This window comes from Dendrobates tinctorius, unplaced genomic scaffold, assembly GCF_039654945.1.
Source record: "Dendrobates tinctorius isolate UK_male_01 unplaced genomic scaffold, ASM3965494v1 ptg000231l, whole genome shotgun sequence".
Classification (NCBI taxonomy): Eukaryota; Metazoa; Chordata; class Amphibia; order Anura; family Dendrobatidae; genus Dendrobates; species Dendrobates tinctorius.
Genome location: NW_027361898.1, coordinates 20057165 through 20079167, shown reverse-complemented (window position 1 = coordinate 20079167; position 22003 = coordinate 20057165). Strand labels below are relative to the sequence as shown.

The following is a 22003-nucleotide window of genomic DNA, read 5'->3' as shown; positions in this document are numbered from 1 at the left end:
AAGGTTAACATTAATAGGGGTGCCCAAACTTTTACATATGACTGTATATAGTAGATAAGGGTATGTTTACACGGTCATGATAGCATCAGAATTTGCGCATGATTTTACACAGGTAAAATCTGCACCAAATCTGCACCAGAGGTCACTTGCAGGTCACCTGTGTCTTTGATGCTTTCTTACATGCGTTTTTGATGCGTGTTTTATGCGGTTTTTCATGCGAACTTGTATACGTTTTTTGGTAAACTAAATAAAGATATATTACTTAACCACAAAAAAAAAGGTTGTTTGAGGGTTACATCTAAAGCTAGGGGAAATCCACTCAGAAGGTATTGACTGTTATGTGCTAGAGGGCCTGCAGTCTCCTGTGGTTCTTGGACTCTCTTGGCTCCGTCTGCAGAACCCTGTGGTAAATTGGCAGACTCGAGAGGTGGTAAAGTGGAGCATTGTCAATGACCCTGCTTGGGCACCCGGCTTGCAAGGGTGGATACCCAGTCTGTGCCTAAATACCTGTCTTACTTTGTGAATAAATTTTTGGAGCATCTCCGGAGAGAAATTATGACATTGGTAGCTGGGCAGCGAGCCTTAGAAGAGTGGCATCATTTTTTGAAGGGGGGCAGTTCATCCTATTATGGTAATCCCTTGAAGGGGGCATTTCATCCAGTTATGGTAATCACTGATCATAAGAATTTTGAATATCTAGAGTCTGCGAAATGTTTAACGCATCCACTGGCGAGATGGGCATTGTTCTTCTCCAAGTTTAACGTTTTTGTTACATGTAGGCCAGGGAACAAGAACATTAAGGCGGATGCCTTATCTCGTTGTTTTCCTGGGAGGGAACCGAGATGTGAATGTCTTTCTATACTACAAAAAGGAGTGGTTATTGCGTCTATATGCTCCGATTTTGAGAAAGAGGTTGTTGAGATTGAGGGGGATGCCCCTGCTGCCTGTCCATTAGGGAAACCGTTTGTACCTGTGAATCTTCGTCTGACAGTTCTTAGTGAACATCATTATTCGGTCATAGCCTGAAATCCTGGTAATAAAGCCACTACAGATCTTCTTACTCTGCGTTTTTGGTGGTCAGGGATATATCAGGATGTCCGGGAGTATGTAGCTGCCTGCAGTGTCCGTGCGCATTCTAAAACCTCTTAAACTCGTGAATTTGGGTCTCTTCAACCATTGGCGATTCCCAATAGACCTTGGACTCATTTATCGGTCGATTTTATCACTTATCTACCCGTGTCGGCAGGTAATACTGTAATTTTGATGGTGGTGGATAGATTTAGTAAAATGTCATCTTTAACGCTAAAACCTTGGCACAAATTTTCATCAGAGAGATTGTAAAATTACATTGGATTCCTACCGATATTGTGTCTGACCTGGGTGTTCAGTTTATTTTCAAATTTTGCATGGCGTCTTGCACTCATTTGGGGATCCAAATGTCGTTCTCTTCAGCATTTAACCCGCAGTCTAAAGGGCATACTGAACGGGTTAACCGGAATCTGGAAAATTATCTTAGGTGTTTAGTGTCTGAGAATCATTCAAAGCAGGGACTTGAGCATGTCACTCGAGCACCCGTGACATTCGGCGCATACCCGAGCACCCGATGCAAAATGGAGTAGCGAGTACTTGGCCTCAACACGAATGATAACGTATTCAATATGACGACCTACTGTTATCAAATTCTGTGTCATACCTGCAAGTTCAAAATGCTCACTATACCCCTGGATAAAATCCTTGAAGATTGTTGTTTCCAAAATTGCATCACTTGTGGGGGGTTAAAAGGATTTTCCCCTTTAAATATTTAGCTGAAATAATAACAACCAGTTTTACATTAAAACATAGATGGCGATGAAGACTGGAAAATGCTGGATAGATGCTGGAAAGCCTGAACTTGCCAATGAATTTCTTGGCATTGCATTAAATGTAAGTAAATTCATGCTTTTAGCTTCATGTAAAGCAAGAACTGTGATTTGATATGTCTGCTTATATTGTTTCTACTAGAATTTGGAAAAATTGTATTCCATGATGACTCAAAGGAGCAGCAAGGAGACTGATGTGAATGTGCATAAAGCCCACATAGAACAGGATGTTTTCAAGGTGTTAACATATCAAGCTGAAGCTGTAAGTCAAATAAATCATATTTTTTTATCCTATTATTTCTCTAAACCTGTCCAAATTTCAGAATGTACCACCAGCTGGGGGTGGGGTGGGGGGCTGAGCGAGAACAATACTGTACCACCCACTCACCAATATAGTGGAGAGCAGCTCCTGCTACAGTCAGTGCCCACATTAAAGCGATGTGCAGGAATGTACAGTGTGATGTGGGCAGTATCAAGGGCAGGGGAGAAGGAAACCATCTCATCCAAACTCAGATGACCAGAAAAATGCCCACAGGAAAAATGACCACATGGAAAATTGCCCACACGGAAAATTGCCCGCATGGAAAATTGCCCACATGGAAAATGCCCACAAAGAAATTTGCCAATTGCAGCATCACAAAGTTTCAGATCTTTGATATTTGAGGTGCAAGGTGAGAATGGTTACACAGTATGTGAAAAATGCCCACAGACATGAATACCTACAAGAAAACAGTACAGAGTTATAGGTGAGATGCTCTGCAGGACAGAGAGTAGCATATATCTATAGCCTATATGCTCTGCAGGACAAGGGGATAGTATCCAGGTATGTGTGAGATGCTCTGCAGGGCAGAAGAATAATATAGAATTATAGGTTAAATGCTCTGCAGAACAGGGGGATAGTATACAGGTATAGGTGAGATGCTCAGCAGGGCAGAAGAATAATAAAGAATTATAGGTAAGAAGCTCTGCAGGGCAGAAGAATAATATAGAATTATAGGTGAGAAGCTCTGCAGGGCAGGGGGAGAATATACAGGTATGGGCACAGCCACACTAGCGCCATTTTCAGGGGTGGCTGCGGGCTGCCATTCTTTAGTGTGGGGGGCCCTAAAACATTGGCCCCTCACCCCGCTGAGAATACCAGCCCTCAGCTGCCTTGTTTTACCTTGGCTTGCAATTAAAAATAGGCCAGAGCCCACACATTTCTTTTTTGCCAGTAAAGGTAAAATTAGGCAGCTGAGGGTGGCAGCCTGCAGCTATACTCTTTCATCAGGCTAGACTTAAAAATAATGCGAAGCCCCACGCTTTTTTAAAAAAAAAATATTTATTTATTTAACACCCTATGATAGCAGATTAATGTGTATTGCAACCAAGCACAAACACTGTCCAGATCGAGGAAATGCAGTCTGACTGCAACAGCCAATCACAGAGGCTCTCACAGAGTGTGAGTGTCTGTGATTGGCAGTTTGATGGTCAATGCAGTGAATATGCATGATGCTTAATGGGTGGGAGACTGGTAAGCCCGATCTACCTATTCTAGCATCTGTCTGTCTATTCTGTTCAATCTATCTATCCTACAGTTGTGGAGAAAAGTATTGACACCACTGAAATTCTGTCAGATAATACTCAGTTTCTTCTTGAAAATGATTGCAAACACAAATTCTTTGGTATTATTATCTTCATTTAATTTGTCTTAAATGAAAAGCCACAAAAGAGAATGAAGCAAAAAGCAAAACATTGATCATTTCACACAAAACTCCAAATATGGGCCAGACAAAAGAATTGGCACCCTCAGCCTAATACTTGGTTGCACAACCTTTAGCCAAAATAACTGCGACCAACCGCTTCCGGTAACCATCAATGAGTTTCTTACAATGCTCTGTTGGAATTTTAGACCATTCTTCTTTGGCAAACTGCTCCAGGTCCCTGATATTTGAAGGGTGCCTTCTCCAAACTGCCATTTTTAGATCTCTCCACAGGTGTTCTATGGGATTCAGGTCTGGACTCATTGCTGGTCACCTTAGAAGTCTCCAGTGCTTTCTCTCAAACCATTTTCTAGTGCTTTTTGAAGTGTAATTTGGGTCATTGTCCTGCTGGAAGACCCATGACCTCTGAGAGAGAACCAGCTTTCTCACACTGGGCCCTACATTTTGCTGCAAAATTTGTTGGTAGTCTTCAGACTTCATAATGCCATGCACACTGTCAAGCAGTCCAGTGCCAGAGGCAGCAAAGCAACCCCAAAACATCAGGGAACCTCCGCCATGTTTGACTGTAGGGACCTGTGTTCTTTTCTTTGAATGCCTCTTTTTTTCTCCTGTAAACTCTATGTTGATGCCTTTTCCCCAAAAGCTCTACTTTTGTCTCATCTGACCAGACAACATTCTTCCAAAACATTTTAGGCTTTTTCAGGTAAGTTTTGGCAAACTCCAGCCTGGCTTTTTATGTCTCAGGGTAAGAAGTGGAGTCTTCCTGGGTCTCCTACCATACAGTCCCTTTTCATTCAGATGCCGATGGATAGTACGGGTTCACACTGTTGTACCCTCGGACTGCAGGGCAGCTTGAACTTCTTTGGATGTTAGTCGAGGTTCTTTATCCAACATCCGCACAATCTTGCATTGAAATCTCTTGTCAATTTTTCTTTTCCGTCCACATCTAGGGAGGTTAGCCACAGTGCCATCGGCTTTAAACTTATTGATGACACTGCGCGCGGTAGACACAGGGACATTCAGGTCTTTGGAGATGGACTTGTAGCCTTGAGATTGCTCATGCTTCCTCACAATTTGGTTTCTCAAGTCCTCAGACAGTTCTTTGGTCTTCTTTCTTTTCTCCATGCTCAATGTGGTACACACAAGGACACAGGACAGAGGTTGAGTCAACTTTAATCCATGTCAACTGGCTGCAAGTGTGATTTAGTTATTGCCAACACCTGTTAGGTGCCACAGGTAAGTTACAGGTGCTGTTAATTACACAAATTAGAGAAGCATCACATGATTTTTCGAACAGTGCCAATACTTTTGTCCACCCTCTTTTTTATGTTTGGTGTGGAATTATATCCAATTTGGCTTTAGGACAATTCTTTTTTTTGTTTTTTCATTTAAGACAAATTAAATGAAGATAATAATACCAAAGAATTTGTGTTTGCAATCATTGTCAGGAAGAAACTGAGTATTATCTGACAGAATTGCAGGGGTGTCAATACTTTTGGCCACAACTGTATCTGTCTGTCTTCTCTTTTCGAACTTTATACAGCATAGGAAAGACCATGTTAAAAACGCTGTCATGATCCCAGTGCAGGTTTTTGAGCTGCACACCGGGGGTTAATGTCTGGAGCTCTGTGCAGGTTTTGACCTGCACACTTGGGGTTAATGATTGTGGCCTCTTTCTGGTTCTGGGAGAGCTTCATAAACCCCTGGGTAGCTTCAATCCCTGCCAGTTATACTTTTGCCATTGGCCTAGTGTGCTGACCCCCGTGTGCCTGTTTGTTGCTATAGCTTGTTTATATGGTTCTGACCCGATTCTGTTTCCCGTTGTGAGTTTGCCTGTTGATTTTGTACTGCGTTATTATCTGTGTATGACTCATTGCATGTGACCTGACTACTCTCGGCTCGCCCCTCTTGTACCTTGCAACTATCTGTGTATGACTCATTGCATGTGACCTGACTACTCTCTGCTCGCCCCCTTTGGTACCCTACAGCTATCTCTGTGTGTGATTCATTGGCTACGTCCTGACTATTCTGTCTATGCCCCTTGGTAACTTTGTCTCGCAGTTACTCTGCTAGGAATTGTCTTGCAGCTCCTAGCTCTGTGGAGTTTAGGCCACGCCTCTAGCAGTCACGTGCTTCAGGACCTGCAGCTCTGAAGTACGCATCTATTCGGTTGCTGCCCGCTTCACAGGTAGCTTTGAGCACAGTTCGCTTTACTCAGGACATGCGCACTGGCTCAGTGAGCAAGTTCAGTGCGGTGTCTTTGACATTATAACTGGCCCCTGTAACCCAATCAATGGTAGGATTATGGCGTTGATGCCAAGGCATCCCCAGTACCAGTCCTGCAGGCAAGTTATCTATCACCAGACAACTTAGTTTCTCCACATGAGTGGAACCCACTTTTAGAGAAAAATGTTCAGACCTGCAACAGATACCGTCTTGGTTAAGAGGAGATGAGTCAATTGCCACAAGTTTAACAGGATCATGAAGCCTGACTGTCCCTATCTTATTAAGAGTCATAACCTTGGTATCAATCAGGTTCACAGCCGAACCGCAGTCAATAAAAGCAGTAGTCTAAACAGGCCCATTTCATTCCCTTGGCAGCATTACCTTCAGCAGAAACGTTGTCAAGATTGTTTGTGCAGCATGTGGTCCGATTGCATGGGGTACCCCTGAATGTTGTGTCTGACAGAGGTGTGCAGTTTGTGGCCAAATTTTGGAGGGCGTTCTGTATGAAATTGGGCATCTCACTCTCCTTCTCGTCGGCATATCACCCGGAGAGTAATGGTCAGACAGAACGCACCAATCAATCCCTGGAGAAAATTCTCAGGTGTCTGACCTCCGCCAGACAGGAGGATTGGTGTGATGCTTTACCGTTGGCTGAATTCGCTTTTAACAACCGGGTGAGTCAGTCCACCAACATGTCCCCATTCCTGATTAACTATGGCTTTAATCCGCATTTTGGGGAGTTTTCTCGGGTGGATTCCGGTTGTCCAGGAGCAGAGGGGTCCGTTCAATGGTTAAAAGACCTCTGGGCTGAGGTCCAGCGTAATATCTCTCGAGCCCAGGGGAGATACAAATATTTTGCGGACAAAAAGAGAGCCTCGGGAGACATGTTTCAGGTGGGAGAGAAGGATTGGCTCTCCACGCGTAACATCAACTTAAAGGTACCATCAGTTAAGTTGGGACCAAAGTTCATTGGTCCGTACGAGATTATGGAGATAGTCAACCCTGTGGCATATAGGTTGCGCCTCCCCGCCTCCTTAAAAATATCTAATGTGTTCCATAAGTCTCTGTTGAAACCAGCAGGATCTGTCAAAGAGAACTCTGAGACTGTTGTTCCTCCAGTGCTGGTGGAGGGTCAATTGGAGTATGAGGTCGGACATATTGTGGACTCTCGGCGGGTGCGCCGCTCTTTGCAGTACCTGGTCCACTGGAAGGGATATGGACCAGAACAGCGCTCATGGGTCCCTGCTCGCTTGGTACATGCAGATCGCCTGGTTCAGGCGTTCCATGCCAAGTACCCGGGGAAGCCTGGGGGTCCGGAGGCCCCCCGTTGAGAGGGGGGTACTGTCATGATCCCAGTGCGGGTTTTTGAGCTGCACACCGGGGGTTAATGTCTGGAGCTTTGTGCAGGTTTTGACCTGCACACTTGGGGTTAATGATTGTGGCCTCTTTCTGGTTCTGGGAGAGCTTCATAAACCCCTGGGTAGCTTCAATCCCTGCCAGCTATACTTTTGCCATTGGCCTAGTGTGCTGACCCCCGTGTGCCTGTTTGTTGCTATAGCTTGTTTATATGGTTCTGACCCGATTCTGTTTCCCGTTGTGAGTTTGCCTGTTGATTTTGTACTGCGTTATTATCTGTGTATGACTCATTGCATGTGACCTGACTACTCTCTGCTCGCCCCTCTTGTACCTTGCAACTATCTGTGTATGACTCATTGCATATGATCTGACTACTCTCTGCTCGCCCCCTTTGGTACCCTACAGCTATCTCTGTGTGTGACTCATTGGCTACGTCCTGACTATTCTCACTGTCTATGCCCCTTGGTAACTTTGTCTCGCAGTTACTCTGCTAGGAATTGTCTTGCAGCTCCTAGCTCTGTGGAGTTTAGGCCACGCCTCTAGCAGTCACGTGCTTCAGGACCTGCAGCTCTGAAGTACGCATCTATTCGGTTGCTGCCCGCTCCACAGGTAGCTTTGAGCACAGTTCGCTTTACTCAGGACACGCGCACTGGCTCAGTGAGCAAGTTCAGTGCGGTGTCTTTGACAAACGCATTGCACACGGACACCATACAGATGTCACACGGATGTCACACTGATGTTAGCTGAGAAAAGAAATGCAAAATCGCATCACACTCGCACCACACTCGCATGACCATACGTAAAGCACTCGGGCGACTGTTATGCAGCAAAATCGCTCCGATAATGCATACCCTAGTGTTCCTCTACTCTATAGATGAGATGCTCTGCCGGGCAGGAGAATAGTATAGAGTTATAGGTGAGATGCTCTGCAGCACAGAGCACGTTTGCTTCTGTTTTTTGAGGGCAGGAGTCATGACAATGTTCTGTTAGTTCTTGATCTACGTTGCTATCTTTTGTTTTGAGAATTGAATGGCACTTTGAAGAGCATTTCCAAGTCACTACTGCTTTGATAGTATGAAATGCAAGATATTCAAACCCCAAGTAAATCATAACTTTGTTGTTCCTTTGCCTTCTTGAAAACTCCATTATTTGCACTACAAGAAGAAATAGAATACTTTAGATGACCTCAAAATACACTTTTATTTAAAAGAAATTAAAAAATATGGGGATAGATCTATTAAAGTACATGTTTTAACTAACCAAAACACAATTGGCTGACACAGCAGGAAAGTAATTGTTCACTGGGGTTGTACCAAAAGGAATGACACGATTGCCAATTGGAAACAATGTTGGTGGGGGAGCGCTGGAAGGTCCATTTGAAATAATGTCAACAAGGAAAACCAATTGACTTCCATGGGCTCCATTGAAATACAACAGCACAACACAGGCAGCAAAGAAAATGGAGAATGGATTTCAACAAAGGTCTCTGGGCCCAGTTTACTTCTCCAGGTTTAGTTCACTCATACCTGGGTTGTCATTCCACTGTTCTAAAAATAATTCCACTCTCAGTGTGATGTGTATGGGCCTAGAAACCCTTATTCAAACCCATTCTGCATTTTCTTTCATCCTATGTCTGCCTACACCTGCAGTATATGTATATGATACATAACTACGTAGGATCTGTTCACTCTTACTCTTGGTAGTCATAAATAGACAGGGAAGGAAGTTGAGGCGCCAGATTCATTGCCACTGAATCTGAAATGGGAGAGTGGTGCTGCTATGGCACTTCCGGCTCCTCTGTTGGTCAGTGACATCACTATGGAGACACACGGTTCAGTGGGTGCTCTTGTCTGCTGGCCTGGCTGTCTTTCGAGAGCCCGCAAGAACCACTGAACGCCTGCACTCAATCCCCATGGGTAGAACACCACTCAGACAACACTGGGTGAGGGGAACACACATTGGTAAGACTATTGGTTCACCAACAGAAAAAAAACACAGAGGTGTAACAACTGTGGTCACAGGGATCAAGGCCACAACCAGGCACGGGGGTACAGGTGCCTGCTTCTGCTGAATCTGCGTCCTCACTGAAGATGCAGATCGAGATGACATGCATCGTGTTGCAGAGACCCGTCGGGTCCCTGCACTGCAATGCATGCTGCACTGTGATACATGCAGTGGCTGTGAGTTGACGTCGGAGATGCAGCCACAGTGAGTGGCGCATGACAATGGCACACACTCCGAAGTCAGCTGCTGGGCTGTGCGGTGGCTACAAAAGACACTGGGTGACGTGGGAGCAGAGGAAAGGTGAGTAGAATGCTTTTGTTTTTTCTTATGCATTAGGGGCAGAACGGCAACACATACATTAGGATTGGGGAAGGGGGGATATATACCGGGATGGAGACCATGCGGACCATACATACCAGGATGGGGACCATATATACCAGCATTGGAACATATATACCAGGATGCAGACATATTCACCAGGATGATGGGCATATATACCAGGATGGGGGACATTACTACATAATGAAGGGGGAGGGGGCAATTCATAAGTCTTTATAGAATTTAGAATGCTACAGGGGCCCATACTTCTGACTAACCTGGGTGTGTGGGGGGGCAGGTCCAAATATAATACAAGGGTCCTTAAGCGCTTCAACTAGGGATACCCGGATATCCATGACTATGGTGCCTTTAGCCTGAGATGAGTCTCTCGGGCATATAGATTGCATCGGCTGCAGCCAGTCCCAAATCTTTGGCACCAATCAGTTGCAGCAACACAAGGTTCCTCATCTTGTCGGCCGGTGCTGAGCCCAAATCCCGGGGCCTTATAGTTCTGTAGCCTCAAGATGCCGTCTCTCCTCCAGTAGTCCTCATGAATTCTCCTAGAAGCAATACGCCTGTTTCTGTATAAAATGTCTGTCCATTATTGCTTCTCAGCTAAAAAGTCTGTCCAATATTGCTTCTCAGCTCATCACAACAGGGACTCCACAGAGCTCCACAGTCACACAGCTCTCATGAATGCTCAGTCTTTGTTCCACAGCAAGGTCTCAGGCTCCCAAGATGAAGTGGTTGCAGCGTTCAATCTCTTTGCTTCTCACAAGCTGCTCCACATACAGTGTCTCTCAGGGCAGTCTCTCTTCTTGTGGAAGCTCCCCTTACAGCTCTAGACAGGACACTAGGCCCCACCCCCCAGCACACACAGATTCTCAGGCACTGCAGCATCTGCTCTTAGCTGCAGCAGGCAAACACCACAGGGTCCTAGTGCTCTCCTGGTGTAATCACAGGTCACCCTCTTACACCATACCCCTACACAGAGGACAATATTCTATCTCTGTATCAAAGGACTTTCCAGTTCCTACTGATGGAGGGCGGGATGCTGTGACAAACCTGCTGATATGCAACACCTAGAAATGTCTAATACAGACACTGTTAGAATCTCCTGAATTTCATCTCTATAGTACCTCTAAGAATAGCTTCGGAATGCCTCCAAAAAAAGGTGCAGCTACTAATTCTCAGCAAAAGAAACAGCCACATACTGCTGAAAGACTGGTAAAATAGCTTAGAACTTTGAGGAAGATACTACAAGTGCCAGTCAGTGTCAGTAGGACTCTGGTGAGACATCACCTGAGCCGCAAAGCAATGCACAGAAAGTCATTCTGGAGATCCAGCAATGTCAAGCTGTGTTAGCTATTGAAGACCTCAAATTAGATAAGGCTAGGTTCACATCAAGTTAGTGCAATCCGTTTAACGGATCCGTTACTAAGCGGCACTAACTTAATGTAACGGATCTGTTAACGCACCCATTGACTAACATTAGCGTAACGCATCCTATCGCATGTCAAAATCGGCATGCATTAGCGATGGTCCGCTATTTTGTGACGCACCTTCGAACGTGGTCAGCCGTGTTTTCAGGTAGGTTACAGTCAACGCAGAGCAAACGGAAGCGTTCGCTCTGCATAGAATTCTATTACTAACGCATGCTAATGCATGGCAACGCAATGCAACCATGAGTTAACACATGCGTTGACGCGTTCGCCAAAAAAAAGACAACTTGGGACACATGGTTAGCACATCCATTTAACAGATCCATTAAACAGATTGCACTAAGGCGATGTGAACCCAGCCTAAGACAACATGCCCAATAGACAAAGGGTGACGGAGATTGAACAAAAAGTAATTTATATGGAGGACCGCCTAACTGATGTTGAATCTTGCTTTTTGTCCATTAACCCCTTAGTGACGGAGCCAAGGGTCTATCACAGTGACCAAAATGAACCAATAGGAAAAATCTTCCTATTGTTGCTGGGTGCCAGCCAGCAGATCTTGGTAAGCACACTTCGCATGCGCCCCCCATTTTCTTCCCGGAAGATGGCGGCGCCCATGTAGGGGAAGCACGAGGGCCGAGAAGGTACTGGGGGGGGATTGGGGACCCTATTTCTCCTCTGATGTGCGATCACATCAGAGGAGAGAGAAATTAAATGGCACATCGAACTTTGCGGTTGCCGTTATACGGTTAATAACAGCGATCGCAAAAGCGGGGTCGGTAAAAACCAAACCGAATCATGTTCTCTGGGGTCTCGTCTACCCCCGGCAGCTGAGACCCCGGAAAAAATCCGACTCTGGGGGGCACAATACACTTTTTCCACACCATGGTATAAGTACCGTTAACTACTGCCATTAAAAGGCGTATCTGCATTAATGGGTCATTAATGGGTTAAAGAAGTACTACCATCTCTATTTTTTAAAATTAAATATATGTATACATGCAAGTATTATAGTGTGAGTTTATTAATATTCTCCCCTACCACCACTTTTTCCATTGTCCAGTGCTGTTCTGTTCTTTTTAGAAACATTGCTGCAATTGCGATGAAGTGGCTCACTCTAAGCTTTGTGTGACCCAGAAGTCTTTTACAATGAAAGCCTCTCTAGCTTCGTTCTCACCCTCCTCCATAGGCTTACATTGTAAAAGTCACTTCCAGGTCATGCTGCGCTCTTCCCTTCTAAGAGTCTGCAGAGGGGTGACTTCACTGAGAAGAAGACAAGAATGGCGCTGGACACTGAAGGATGTGGCAGTTGGCAAGTAGGTATATTAATACACTCAAGCTACATTACATGCATATATACACACATTTAATTAAAAAATATAAAAATAGGAGTGCTTTTTAAGAACTGTATTGCTACCCTTCATTAGAGAATGGAAGACCGCTGCACCCTCCGGTTTCTTTGTGTCCCAGTATGGGCTCAGAGACATCTCCACAAATCTTCCTAGAGAATTTATTGATACGCCTATGGTTGTCAAAGAGTCTTTGCTATTTTTGAGCTGCATGACGTGAAGTGTTTTTTTTTAATGTGCCATACCTTGGTCAGGTAGGGATGGTTTTTCTCTTGGGAAATAGGAATTGATTAGGGAAATCCATTCCCTTCTTGCTATATCTGAATGATCAACCTCTTAGTCGTCTCCTTCCCAAAATATCGGCTAACATATTATAGTGTCTTTTTTTTAAACTATTGTTATTCTTAATGACTGGTATTTGGGAGGCAAACAGGTATTATTTGCCTTGTTTGCTCAGTGGTAGTAATTGATTAAATAATTTTGGTACCCTTAATGAAGGTTTTTAATATATGATAATGAACGGTAAATTTTAAAGTTATTTTCATAACAGAGAGGTTAAACATTTGTGGTGTTCTTACATTTTTTGCAGGCAGTGTCTCAGAAAAATTTTGAATTGGCCTCAAATATAATTCAAAGGTGCAAAGATATGTTGCAGAGACAACCAACTGAGGTGAGCTTTTTTATTTATATAAATTTCTGTTTTATACCTTTTTTTAAAGGGGTTGTCTTCTGAAAAGAAATTCTAAATAGTTAAAACAAATTACTAATTTTAGTGTGATATCATCTGATTTTGCCAGGGGACGTTTGGCTCAGTTTCTCATTTCTCAAGGTTATAAATGTAATTCATTTAAACTGTCCTTAAGAGCAGGAGTCACCCCTACTTGGCAAATCTCCTCTAAGCATGATACATTTGAGTTCAATGTAATGTGTAAGTGTAACGTGCAGTTCGGTGGCCGTGCGTGAGGTACTCGTCTTCGACTCTCCGCCACACTACATTAAAATGAGGGTCCTGGCTAGGTGTATGTGGACTTATTACCTGGGTGATACGCTTCTGCAGACCACATGCAAAAAACAGTATATGCACAGCAGCACGATCATGCTTCCTCAATGCGATTGCATTGTCCTGATGGTCTCCATGGTGACACCCGACCCCAAGATAGCTGCGGGGTCCTTCCGGGTCCTGCAGGGAAGGTGGCTTGTGAGCGCCTGCTTCCAGGCGCTGGCATGCCTCTTTCCCTGCCTGTCAAATCCTGATGTGATATTCTGCAGTGCAGAGTATCAGATCGGCATTCTGAGGGTATGCACACGCTGCGGATCCGCAGCGGTTTTGGCCCTGCGGATCCGCAACAGTTTCAGCTGCGGTGTACAGTACCATTAAAATCTATGAAAAACAAAAAACGCTGTGCACATGCTGCAGATTTTTCCGTGCATATTTGCTGCGGTTTCTAATCCGCAGCATGTCAATTCTTTGTGCGGTTTCCGCAGCGGTTTTACACCTGCTCCATGATAAGGTGTCAAACCGCAGGGCAACACCGCAGGCTAATCTGCAGATAAACCGCAGGTCTTTTGACCTGCGGATTTACCTGAGAATTTTGCAAAATCCGCAGCAGAATTCGCAACGTGTGCACTTACCCTGACACTATTCAGTGATGTCCCATCCTGGGACAATGTAAAAAAGTTTAAAAAAATATTAAAAAGTGTAAAAACATTTTTGTAAAAATCCCTAAATAAAGAAAAGAAATAAATAATTTTCCAATAAATACATTTACCGTATTTATGTAAATTAAAAAAACAATAAAAGTACACATATTTGGTATCACCGCATCCATAGCGACCCGCTCTATAAAACTATCCCAACCAGTTAACCCCTTCAGTGAGCACTGTAAAAAAAATGAATAAAAAACGAGGCAAAAAACAATGCTTTATCATACCGCCGAACAAAATGTGCAATAAAACGCGATCAAAAAGACGGATGTAAATAAAAATGGTACTGCTGAAAACCTCATCTTGTCCCACAAAAAAACAAGCCACAAACAGCTCCATCAGCAGAATAATAAAAAAGTTATTGCTCTCAGAATAAATCGATGCAAAAATAATAATTTTTTCTATAAAATAGTTTTTATTGTGTAAAAGCTCCAAAACATAAAAAAAATATAAATGATGTATCGATGTAATCGTACTGACCCGTGGAATAAAGCTGTCTTACTAATTTTACCACACGTAGAAAGGTATTAAAAAAAAAAAAAAAACTAAAAGCAATTCCTGAATTGCTGTTTTTTGTTCACTCTGTCTCCCAAAAATCAGAATAGAATGCAATCAAAAAATGTTATGTGCCCGAAAATGGTACCAATATAAAAGTCAGCTCGTCCAGCAAAAAAAAAAGTCCTCACATGACTCTGTCGATCGAAATATTAAAAAAATTATAGCTCTCAAAATATGGTGATGCAAAAAATAGTTTTTCGCAATAAAAGGTGTCTTCTACTGTGTGACAGCAGCCAAACATAAAAAATATATAAATCTGGTATCGCTGTAATCGCACCGACCTGAAGAATTAATTTGCCTAATCACTTATACCGCACGAGCAACGGCATAAAAAATAAAACCATTTCTTCACATGCTGTTGATTTTTTTCATTCTGCCTCCCAAAATAGTTTTTATTGTGTAAAAGCGCCAAAACATAAAAAAATATAAATGATGTATCGATGTAATCGTACTGACGCGTGGAATAAAGCTGTCTTACTAATTTTACCACACGTAGAAAGGTATTAAAAAAACAACTAAAAGCAATTCCTGAATTGCTATTTTTTGTTCACTCTGTCTCCCAAAAATCAGAATAGAAAGCGATCAAAAAATGTTATGTGCCCGAAAATGGTACCAATATAAAAGTCAGCTCGTCCAGCAAAAAAAAAAGTCCTCACATGACTCTGTCGATCGAAATATTAAAAAAATTATAGCTCTCAAAATATGGTGATGCAAAAAATAGTTTTTCGCAATAAAAGGTGTCTTCTACTGTGTGACAGCACATATATAAATCTGGTATCGCTGTAATCGCACCGACCTGAAGTATTAATTTGCCTAATCACTTATACCGCACGAGGAACGGCATAAAAAATAAAACCGTTTCTTCACATGCTGTTGATTTTTTTCATTCTGCCTCCCAAAGTTTGCAGTAAGGATCGGCGCACATTTATCCTGTGCTCTGCCATGAGCGCTTACACTGGGGTTTCTCTGTAAATCTCCAAAATACATGATTCAGACAGAAAACGCCCGGCAGAAGATTCCCTATAATGAGGCAGATGAAGGCACTGTGGACACCATCTGACCTGTGATCCGGCGGTGTCAGTCTTTTTAGGATTGCATAAAAGTGCCGTCGGCCACAGTTTTGTGTGCTCCTGAAAAGGACACCACTGAACAGAGGCCAGACGGAGTCCAGAATAAATCTGCTACCTCATTATAGTGTATAAATCCCTCGGGAGTTTCATCTGTCACGTCACTCAGAGATTTAGATTGAAACCTTAAAGTAAGTGGTCAGCGTTCAGCGCCGGATAACTGTGATTCCAAATGTTATGTTAAATGTTCCCAATAAAAGCTTCCACTCAATCCACAAAAAAGCAAGTCCCCACTCAGATCTGTTAAGAGAAATATAGGGCTTCCACGTTACTGGTAGCACAAAGGCTCTGGAAAAGCTAAATGGCTCCTCGCTCGCCAAAAATACTTCAGCAAATTCTCTGCTCCCAAATCCAAATGCCCTCCTCCCTTCTGAGCCCCAGTGTGCCTAAATCACATTTAGCACCCACATGTTTGTCATTTCTGAAGTGATGAGAGCCCACCTAATTTACAGGTGCGTGTCACCAGAAGAATGAGCTGGGCATAATGTACTACAGCGTACTTGTCACTACAGTGGCAGTTTGCAATTTTCACTCAGCAACATCCACTGCTGCCTGTTTCTGGAAAACACCAATGGAGTCAAAATCATTACTACATCTGTAGATAAATTCCCAAAGGGTTATAATTTCCAAAATGTGGTCACTTGATGGGGGAAATTCTGCTCTTCTAGCACTTAGGGGCTCTTTATATGGAATCCACAAACTAGTCTAGGAAAATCTGCGCTCCACGAGGCAAATAGCACTCCGTCCCTCCCGAGTAACTCCATATGGCAATGCAATACTGTAAAGCCACATATGGGGTATTTCTATATTCAGCAGAAATTGTGGGACAAATTTTGGTGCCATTTTTACCCATTTCCTGGTCTGAAAATATAAAACTTGGGGCTAACACACAATATTGGGGGTAAAAATGTAAATTATTTTTTCTTCACTGCCCAATGGAATAAAAGTCTGTGACACACCTGTGGTATCAATATAATCACTGCACCCCTAGATCAATTCATTGAGAGGTTTAATTGGTAAAATGGGGTCACTTCTGGGGGATTCTACTGTTCTGGCACCTTAGGGGCTCTGCCATTGTAACATGACACCCTCAAACAAATGCAGCAAAATCTGCACTGTAATATGGTGCTACTTCCCTTCTGAGCTTTGCACTGTGCCTCAAAAGTAGTTTTCGACCACATATGGGATATTGGTGTACTCAGGAGAAATTGCATAACAAACTTTGATGTACATTTTCTCCTTTTGCCCTTTTGAAAATACAAAATTTGTAGCTAAAAAGGGGTTTCCACTGTTTAGGCACATCAGGGGCTCTCCAAACACGATATTGTAACCGCTAATTATTCCAGCAAATTTTACATTCAAAAAGTCAAATGGCGCTCCTCTCCTTCTAAGCCCATACAGTTGTTTTCCTCCACATATTGGGTATCTGCGCACTCAGGAGAAATTGCACAACAAATTGTATGGTCCATTTTCTCCTGTTACCCTTGCGAAAGTAAAAAAAAGTTAGGTCTAAATTTTTGTGACAGAAAAGTAAAATGTTTATTTTTTTCTTCCACGTTCCAAAAATTCCTGTGAAGCACCTGAAAAGTTAATAAACTTCTTGAATATGGTTTTGAGTACCTTGGGGGGGTGCAGTTTTTAGAATGATGTCAGTTTTGGGTATTTTCTATCATATAGGCCCCTCAAAGTCACTTCAAATGTGAGGTGGTCCCTAAAAAAAATGGTTTTGCAAATTTTGGTGTGGAAATGAGAAATCACTGGTCAACTTTTAACCTTTATAACTTCCTAACAAAAAAAATTGTTTCAAAAATTGTGCTGATGCAAAGTAGACATGTGGGAAATGTTATTTATTAACTATGAACTATTTTGTGCAATATATCTCTCTGATTTAACGGCTTAAAAATTAAAAGCTTGAAAATTGTGAACTTTTTGCCAAATTTCCATTTTCTTCCGCAAGTAAATGCAAGTCATAGCAAAGAAATGTTACCACTATCATAAAGTACAATATGTCATGAGAAAATATTCTCAGAATCAGTGGGATCCATTGAAGCGGTCCAGAGTTATGACCTCATAAATTGGCAGTGGTCAGAATTGTAAATATTGGCCTGGTCATGAAGGTGAAAACAGGCTTCTAGGTGAAGGGGTTAAAATATTTTAATAAGCTGGATAGTCGCTTAAAGACCATGCAATTTTTCAATTTTGCACTTTAAATTTTTTCACCCTTTTTTCCAACAGCAATAACTTTTTTTTTCTGTCGCAATAGCCATATAAGGATCATTCAATTTAGTAAAACATGTACTGAAAAACAGGAAAATTCCAAATACGATACATTCCCCCACCAAGCACATATGTGATTTGCACTCTTGCAGTCATGTCCCAATGTGCTGCTCTTCCTAATTCTCTCAATGTTCAGAGAAAAACAGAGAAGCAGGAAGAAAATTCGTTTTCAGTGAGTGAGGCCACATGTTTAGTCGGCATGTATACAGATTGCCAATACCCGAGAATCCTGACAGCGTGCAACACGCACTGTGAGAATTCAAAAGCCTGCAGTCATTCACTCATCATAGCCTTGGGCAACCCCTTTAATGCTCATAGCATAAATAAAAATATGAGAATTAGTCAGTATTATAAAAAAAAAAAATTATATCCAAGTACCTGATAGATGACATTGTCTCTGAATGGAGTCATTTGCTTTCTTCAGCTTGTCCAGACTCCATGATGAGTATGAGTTTTCACATTCACAGTTCATCTCTGCAGACTTCCATCTTATCCAGTCATTTGAAGCACATCCCCACTTGATGCCCTTAAAGATTGCAGTATCATTATAATGCTTGTGAATAAAAATATCTACCGTACACTGAGCCCCTGGATAGATAATTGCCCCTCAGTATGTTCCTTTCACAAAATGAGACCCATACACTGTCCCTCTTATGGTACATACATTCCATTCTGCTCTCTCCTTTCCATACAGGACCCCCTTTTCACACTGTCTTCTCACATGGTGTCCCCCTATAGGGTCTTTATACTGTGCCTCCTCATCACACACCCCCTCCTTGGCTTACTGTCCCCTCTTGGCTGTGCACTTACATTGTCCCCCCATGCACCCCTCCACACTACTTAGTGTCTATTCTGTGCCCACTCCCACTTATCTCCCCCATACTATTCCCCTTTCCTCCTCATATTGTCTCTTCTTACATCCCCCTTGCTAACCATTCTGTCTTCTCATATATTTACCCCTTCACTCTCCATGCCAACTCCTCACACATAACCCGACTCTCGATACTGTATCTTCACACATCCCATCATCCTCGCTTCCCATATTATGTCCTCATACATTCTTCCCCTCGCTACCTATACTGTGACCATAGATTTTTCCCCTCACTACTCATACTGTGTCTTTATAACAGGCTTCAACAAAAATGTTCCTTTTCTTTCCCTGCACAACTTTCATGGTCACAAAGCGCAGGCCTGGATTGGACCGTCCCCAACAGATCCTCAATGGATTCTTTGTGCAGCTTTACTACGGGTATGCTTCCCTCGGTCTGTTTCGCCCCAGACACAAGATCATTAATAAAAAACCGCTGTAAGAGACTTCTACCCTTCTGTGCTGCCTGCTGACTTTGCACCACGTCTTTCCAGTACTCTCTCACTGCTTCCATAGGGTCCCTGGACCGCTTCACCCCGGATCCCAGGGTTTCTGCCCAAGGAATGAGGTGCCACATCCTGAATCTTCTCCAACTGTTCTAGCCTGCTGATTTTCCTTTAACGTAGCTGTGGATGGCTGGGGTTCTCTTCACTACAGGTTGTGTGACTGCTGTGGCATCCTGGGCCTATATAGCCCATGTGGACAGTTTGGGCATCCCTAGCCCTCTGATCCTAACCTTTCCTGTGTCTAGCCTTACTACACAGCGGTCCCTCCTATGTTAACCATTTCCTATACTGTTCACTACATACTACTTGAGAGCCTTGAATACTAGAATGCCCCCCATCTAGTGGCCAAACCAAGATCTGCACTTTCCCTATTATAACAGCACATAAATATATACATTACATATAATACAGTAAAGGTAATACATCCAATGATGTAGCAGTACCAAGGTGGCATAGATAATGGTAATACACATTATTGTGTAGCAGTACCAAAAAGCATATGCATTATTATAAGATAAAAGACAAACAGTGTAACAACGGCATTTCTCTATCCCCTTACATACCCTCTTCCTTTTAATATGCTTGTCCCCAACCATTGTAAACTTTAATATATACATAATTATATACATACAACAATATTAGAGGCAGAAAAAGAATGCTACATGAGTCAAGTCCATATCCCTTTCTTTTCTTTAAAGGAAGATGTTCCTCCCCCTTCCTTTGAAAATGGTACCTCTGTACCTTGATACACAGTTCCTGAGTCAAGTCCTGCTTTTCCAGCAGAATAGGCACAACAGGTGGAACAAAACAGGAAGAGTCCATAGGCTCCAAAAATAAAACACCCAGCTCGCAGTCCTCCAGGTCAAACATACAAAAATTGTCCTTATGACCAGATCCGGTCACGCAACTCCTCCATCGTCTGAGGAGAAAACATCAGGGCTTTTCCTCCATCCTGAAGGACGCAGAACAGTCCTTTGTTATATTTCCTAAGTGCAACGGCAAAACGAAATATACTCCACAAACATTCTCTTCAGCGGCACGCATCCCGTGCCACTCCAGCAGTGGTGGAATCCCAGACCTGGTTTTGGGACAGGGGTGAGTCTGCAGCTGCAGAGGTCACAGGCTGCCATGGTGTAGCAGCTGCGGTGGGGGCCTGAGGGGTACAAACAACATGGGGGACTGGCCGTGTCGAGCTCAGGCCCGAGTACAATTCCATCTCCTCTGGTGCGCACAGGGTAAACGCCACTGCGTAGTAGCCCCGAGGGAATCTTCCTTGTAGAAGGAGACCCAATCCCCTTCTTTCAAGGGTCTCCCAAAATTGACCGAGGCTGCGTTCACATTCACCTTTTCATTGGTCTCAACCTCCCATATGAACCCAAAACATCTGTCCGCTTCTGTATACACTAGCCATATGTGCGGCGGCCAGCCATAGCACCACCTCCGGGTTGGCGCAATTCTGCCCACACCTCCTTCTCCCTTTGCTTTTTCCGACTGATGACATCCTCTATCCAGGCAGCCTGCCCGGGAGTAGGAAATGGGCCCTCCGCAGGCACATGAAAGTGGAAGGCACCCAGGGACATGGCGGTGTTGGAGACAGGACGGACCTCTGATGGAAAAAGACTGAGGTGCAGAATCCCACTCATGGACCCGGAAATGGATGACTGCCTCCGCTATAGGGGCCCGTGGTGAGAACCATCCCTCCAGAGTCATGGCTGAGGTGCACTCTCCCGCTCAGACGCATGAATGTAGACCACGGCTGTCCCGGATACGATGGATCCTTCTGCGGGGACACCTGCGCTGTCCGCTGGTAGATAGAGCTCGCTCTCCGTTTCCGGCAATGGTTCCTCCAGGGCGGACGCCAGTTCCTGTCTCCGCTGAACTAACAGCAAAGATTCTGGTCTACAGGGTTCCCCTGCCTGATGTTGTGTCGATGGTTCCACCTCCAAAGAGACGATGGCTCCGCTGATTGTTCCCGCTGCAGAGGACGTTGGAGCACTGACTGGATACTCAAGGGGTCCGGTCCCCAGGACTCTATCGACTTTGGCAGCCGCCGACTCTGTGCTGAAGAACTCTGCTGGCGCTGGTAAGTGGGGTGCTCTGCAATTTCTTCCCTCTGTCTGATGGGCCGGGTTTTTCCTTCTAGGCCCCACCCATTTTCAGGTGGGGAAGCCTCCGACAACTCCACCCATTTGCTGGAATTTTGTAGGGGAGGGTGAGGCTCTTTTTTTCTTCATCCGCACCCACCAGTGGCGGACTCTAGAAGGACAGCAGGGGGATTTTGGCACCTTTTTAGAGCGGCTGCACCCACGAAGGGTGAGGTCCTTGTTATTGTCTTCTTGTTCTTTGCCATTTCCCGCCAATTCCACAGCCGCCATCTTAGTCGCAATAAAGGTGTCAGACTTCCTTACAATAAACCAAGTCCAACTTGGTAGTCAAGTCCGGTGTTGTCACAGAATCTTTAGCAGTCAAATCCGATGTTTCATTAATATTCACAAAATCTTCTTCTTTCAATTCTCTAAATACAGCAACCACTTGCACATTTCCCTTGCCGTCTTTCAGGGGCTTAGCAGTCGCACAAACAACATCATTAACTCTCTTCTTCATGGGTTCTCCGCATTGCGAGGTAGTCGCATCCTGCCGACTACGCCAAGTGTAAGGGTTGGCCAGGACCGTAGTTGTTGCTGAGGACACCGGGGCTCTGGTGTC

The 22003-nt window shown here is 43.8% G+C and overlaps 1 protein-coding gene across 1 annotated transcript in view; it reads left to right on the top strand.

Moving 5' to 3' along the window:
• The window catches only part of TEX11 (testis expressed 11), a 251091-nt gene that overhangs the window by 21629 nt on the left and 207459 nt on the right, over positions 1 to 22003 (top strand). The window contains exons 4-6 of the mRNA XM_073555904.1: positions 1843 to 1923; positions 2002 to 2121; positions 12847 to 12927. Of these exons, the coding sequence (XP_073412005.1) occupies positions 1843 to 1923; positions 2002 to 2121; positions 12847 to 12927 (282 nt within the window). The remainder of the gene's footprint in view (positions 1 to 1842; positions 1924 to 2001; positions 2122 to 12846; positions 12928 to 22003) is intronic.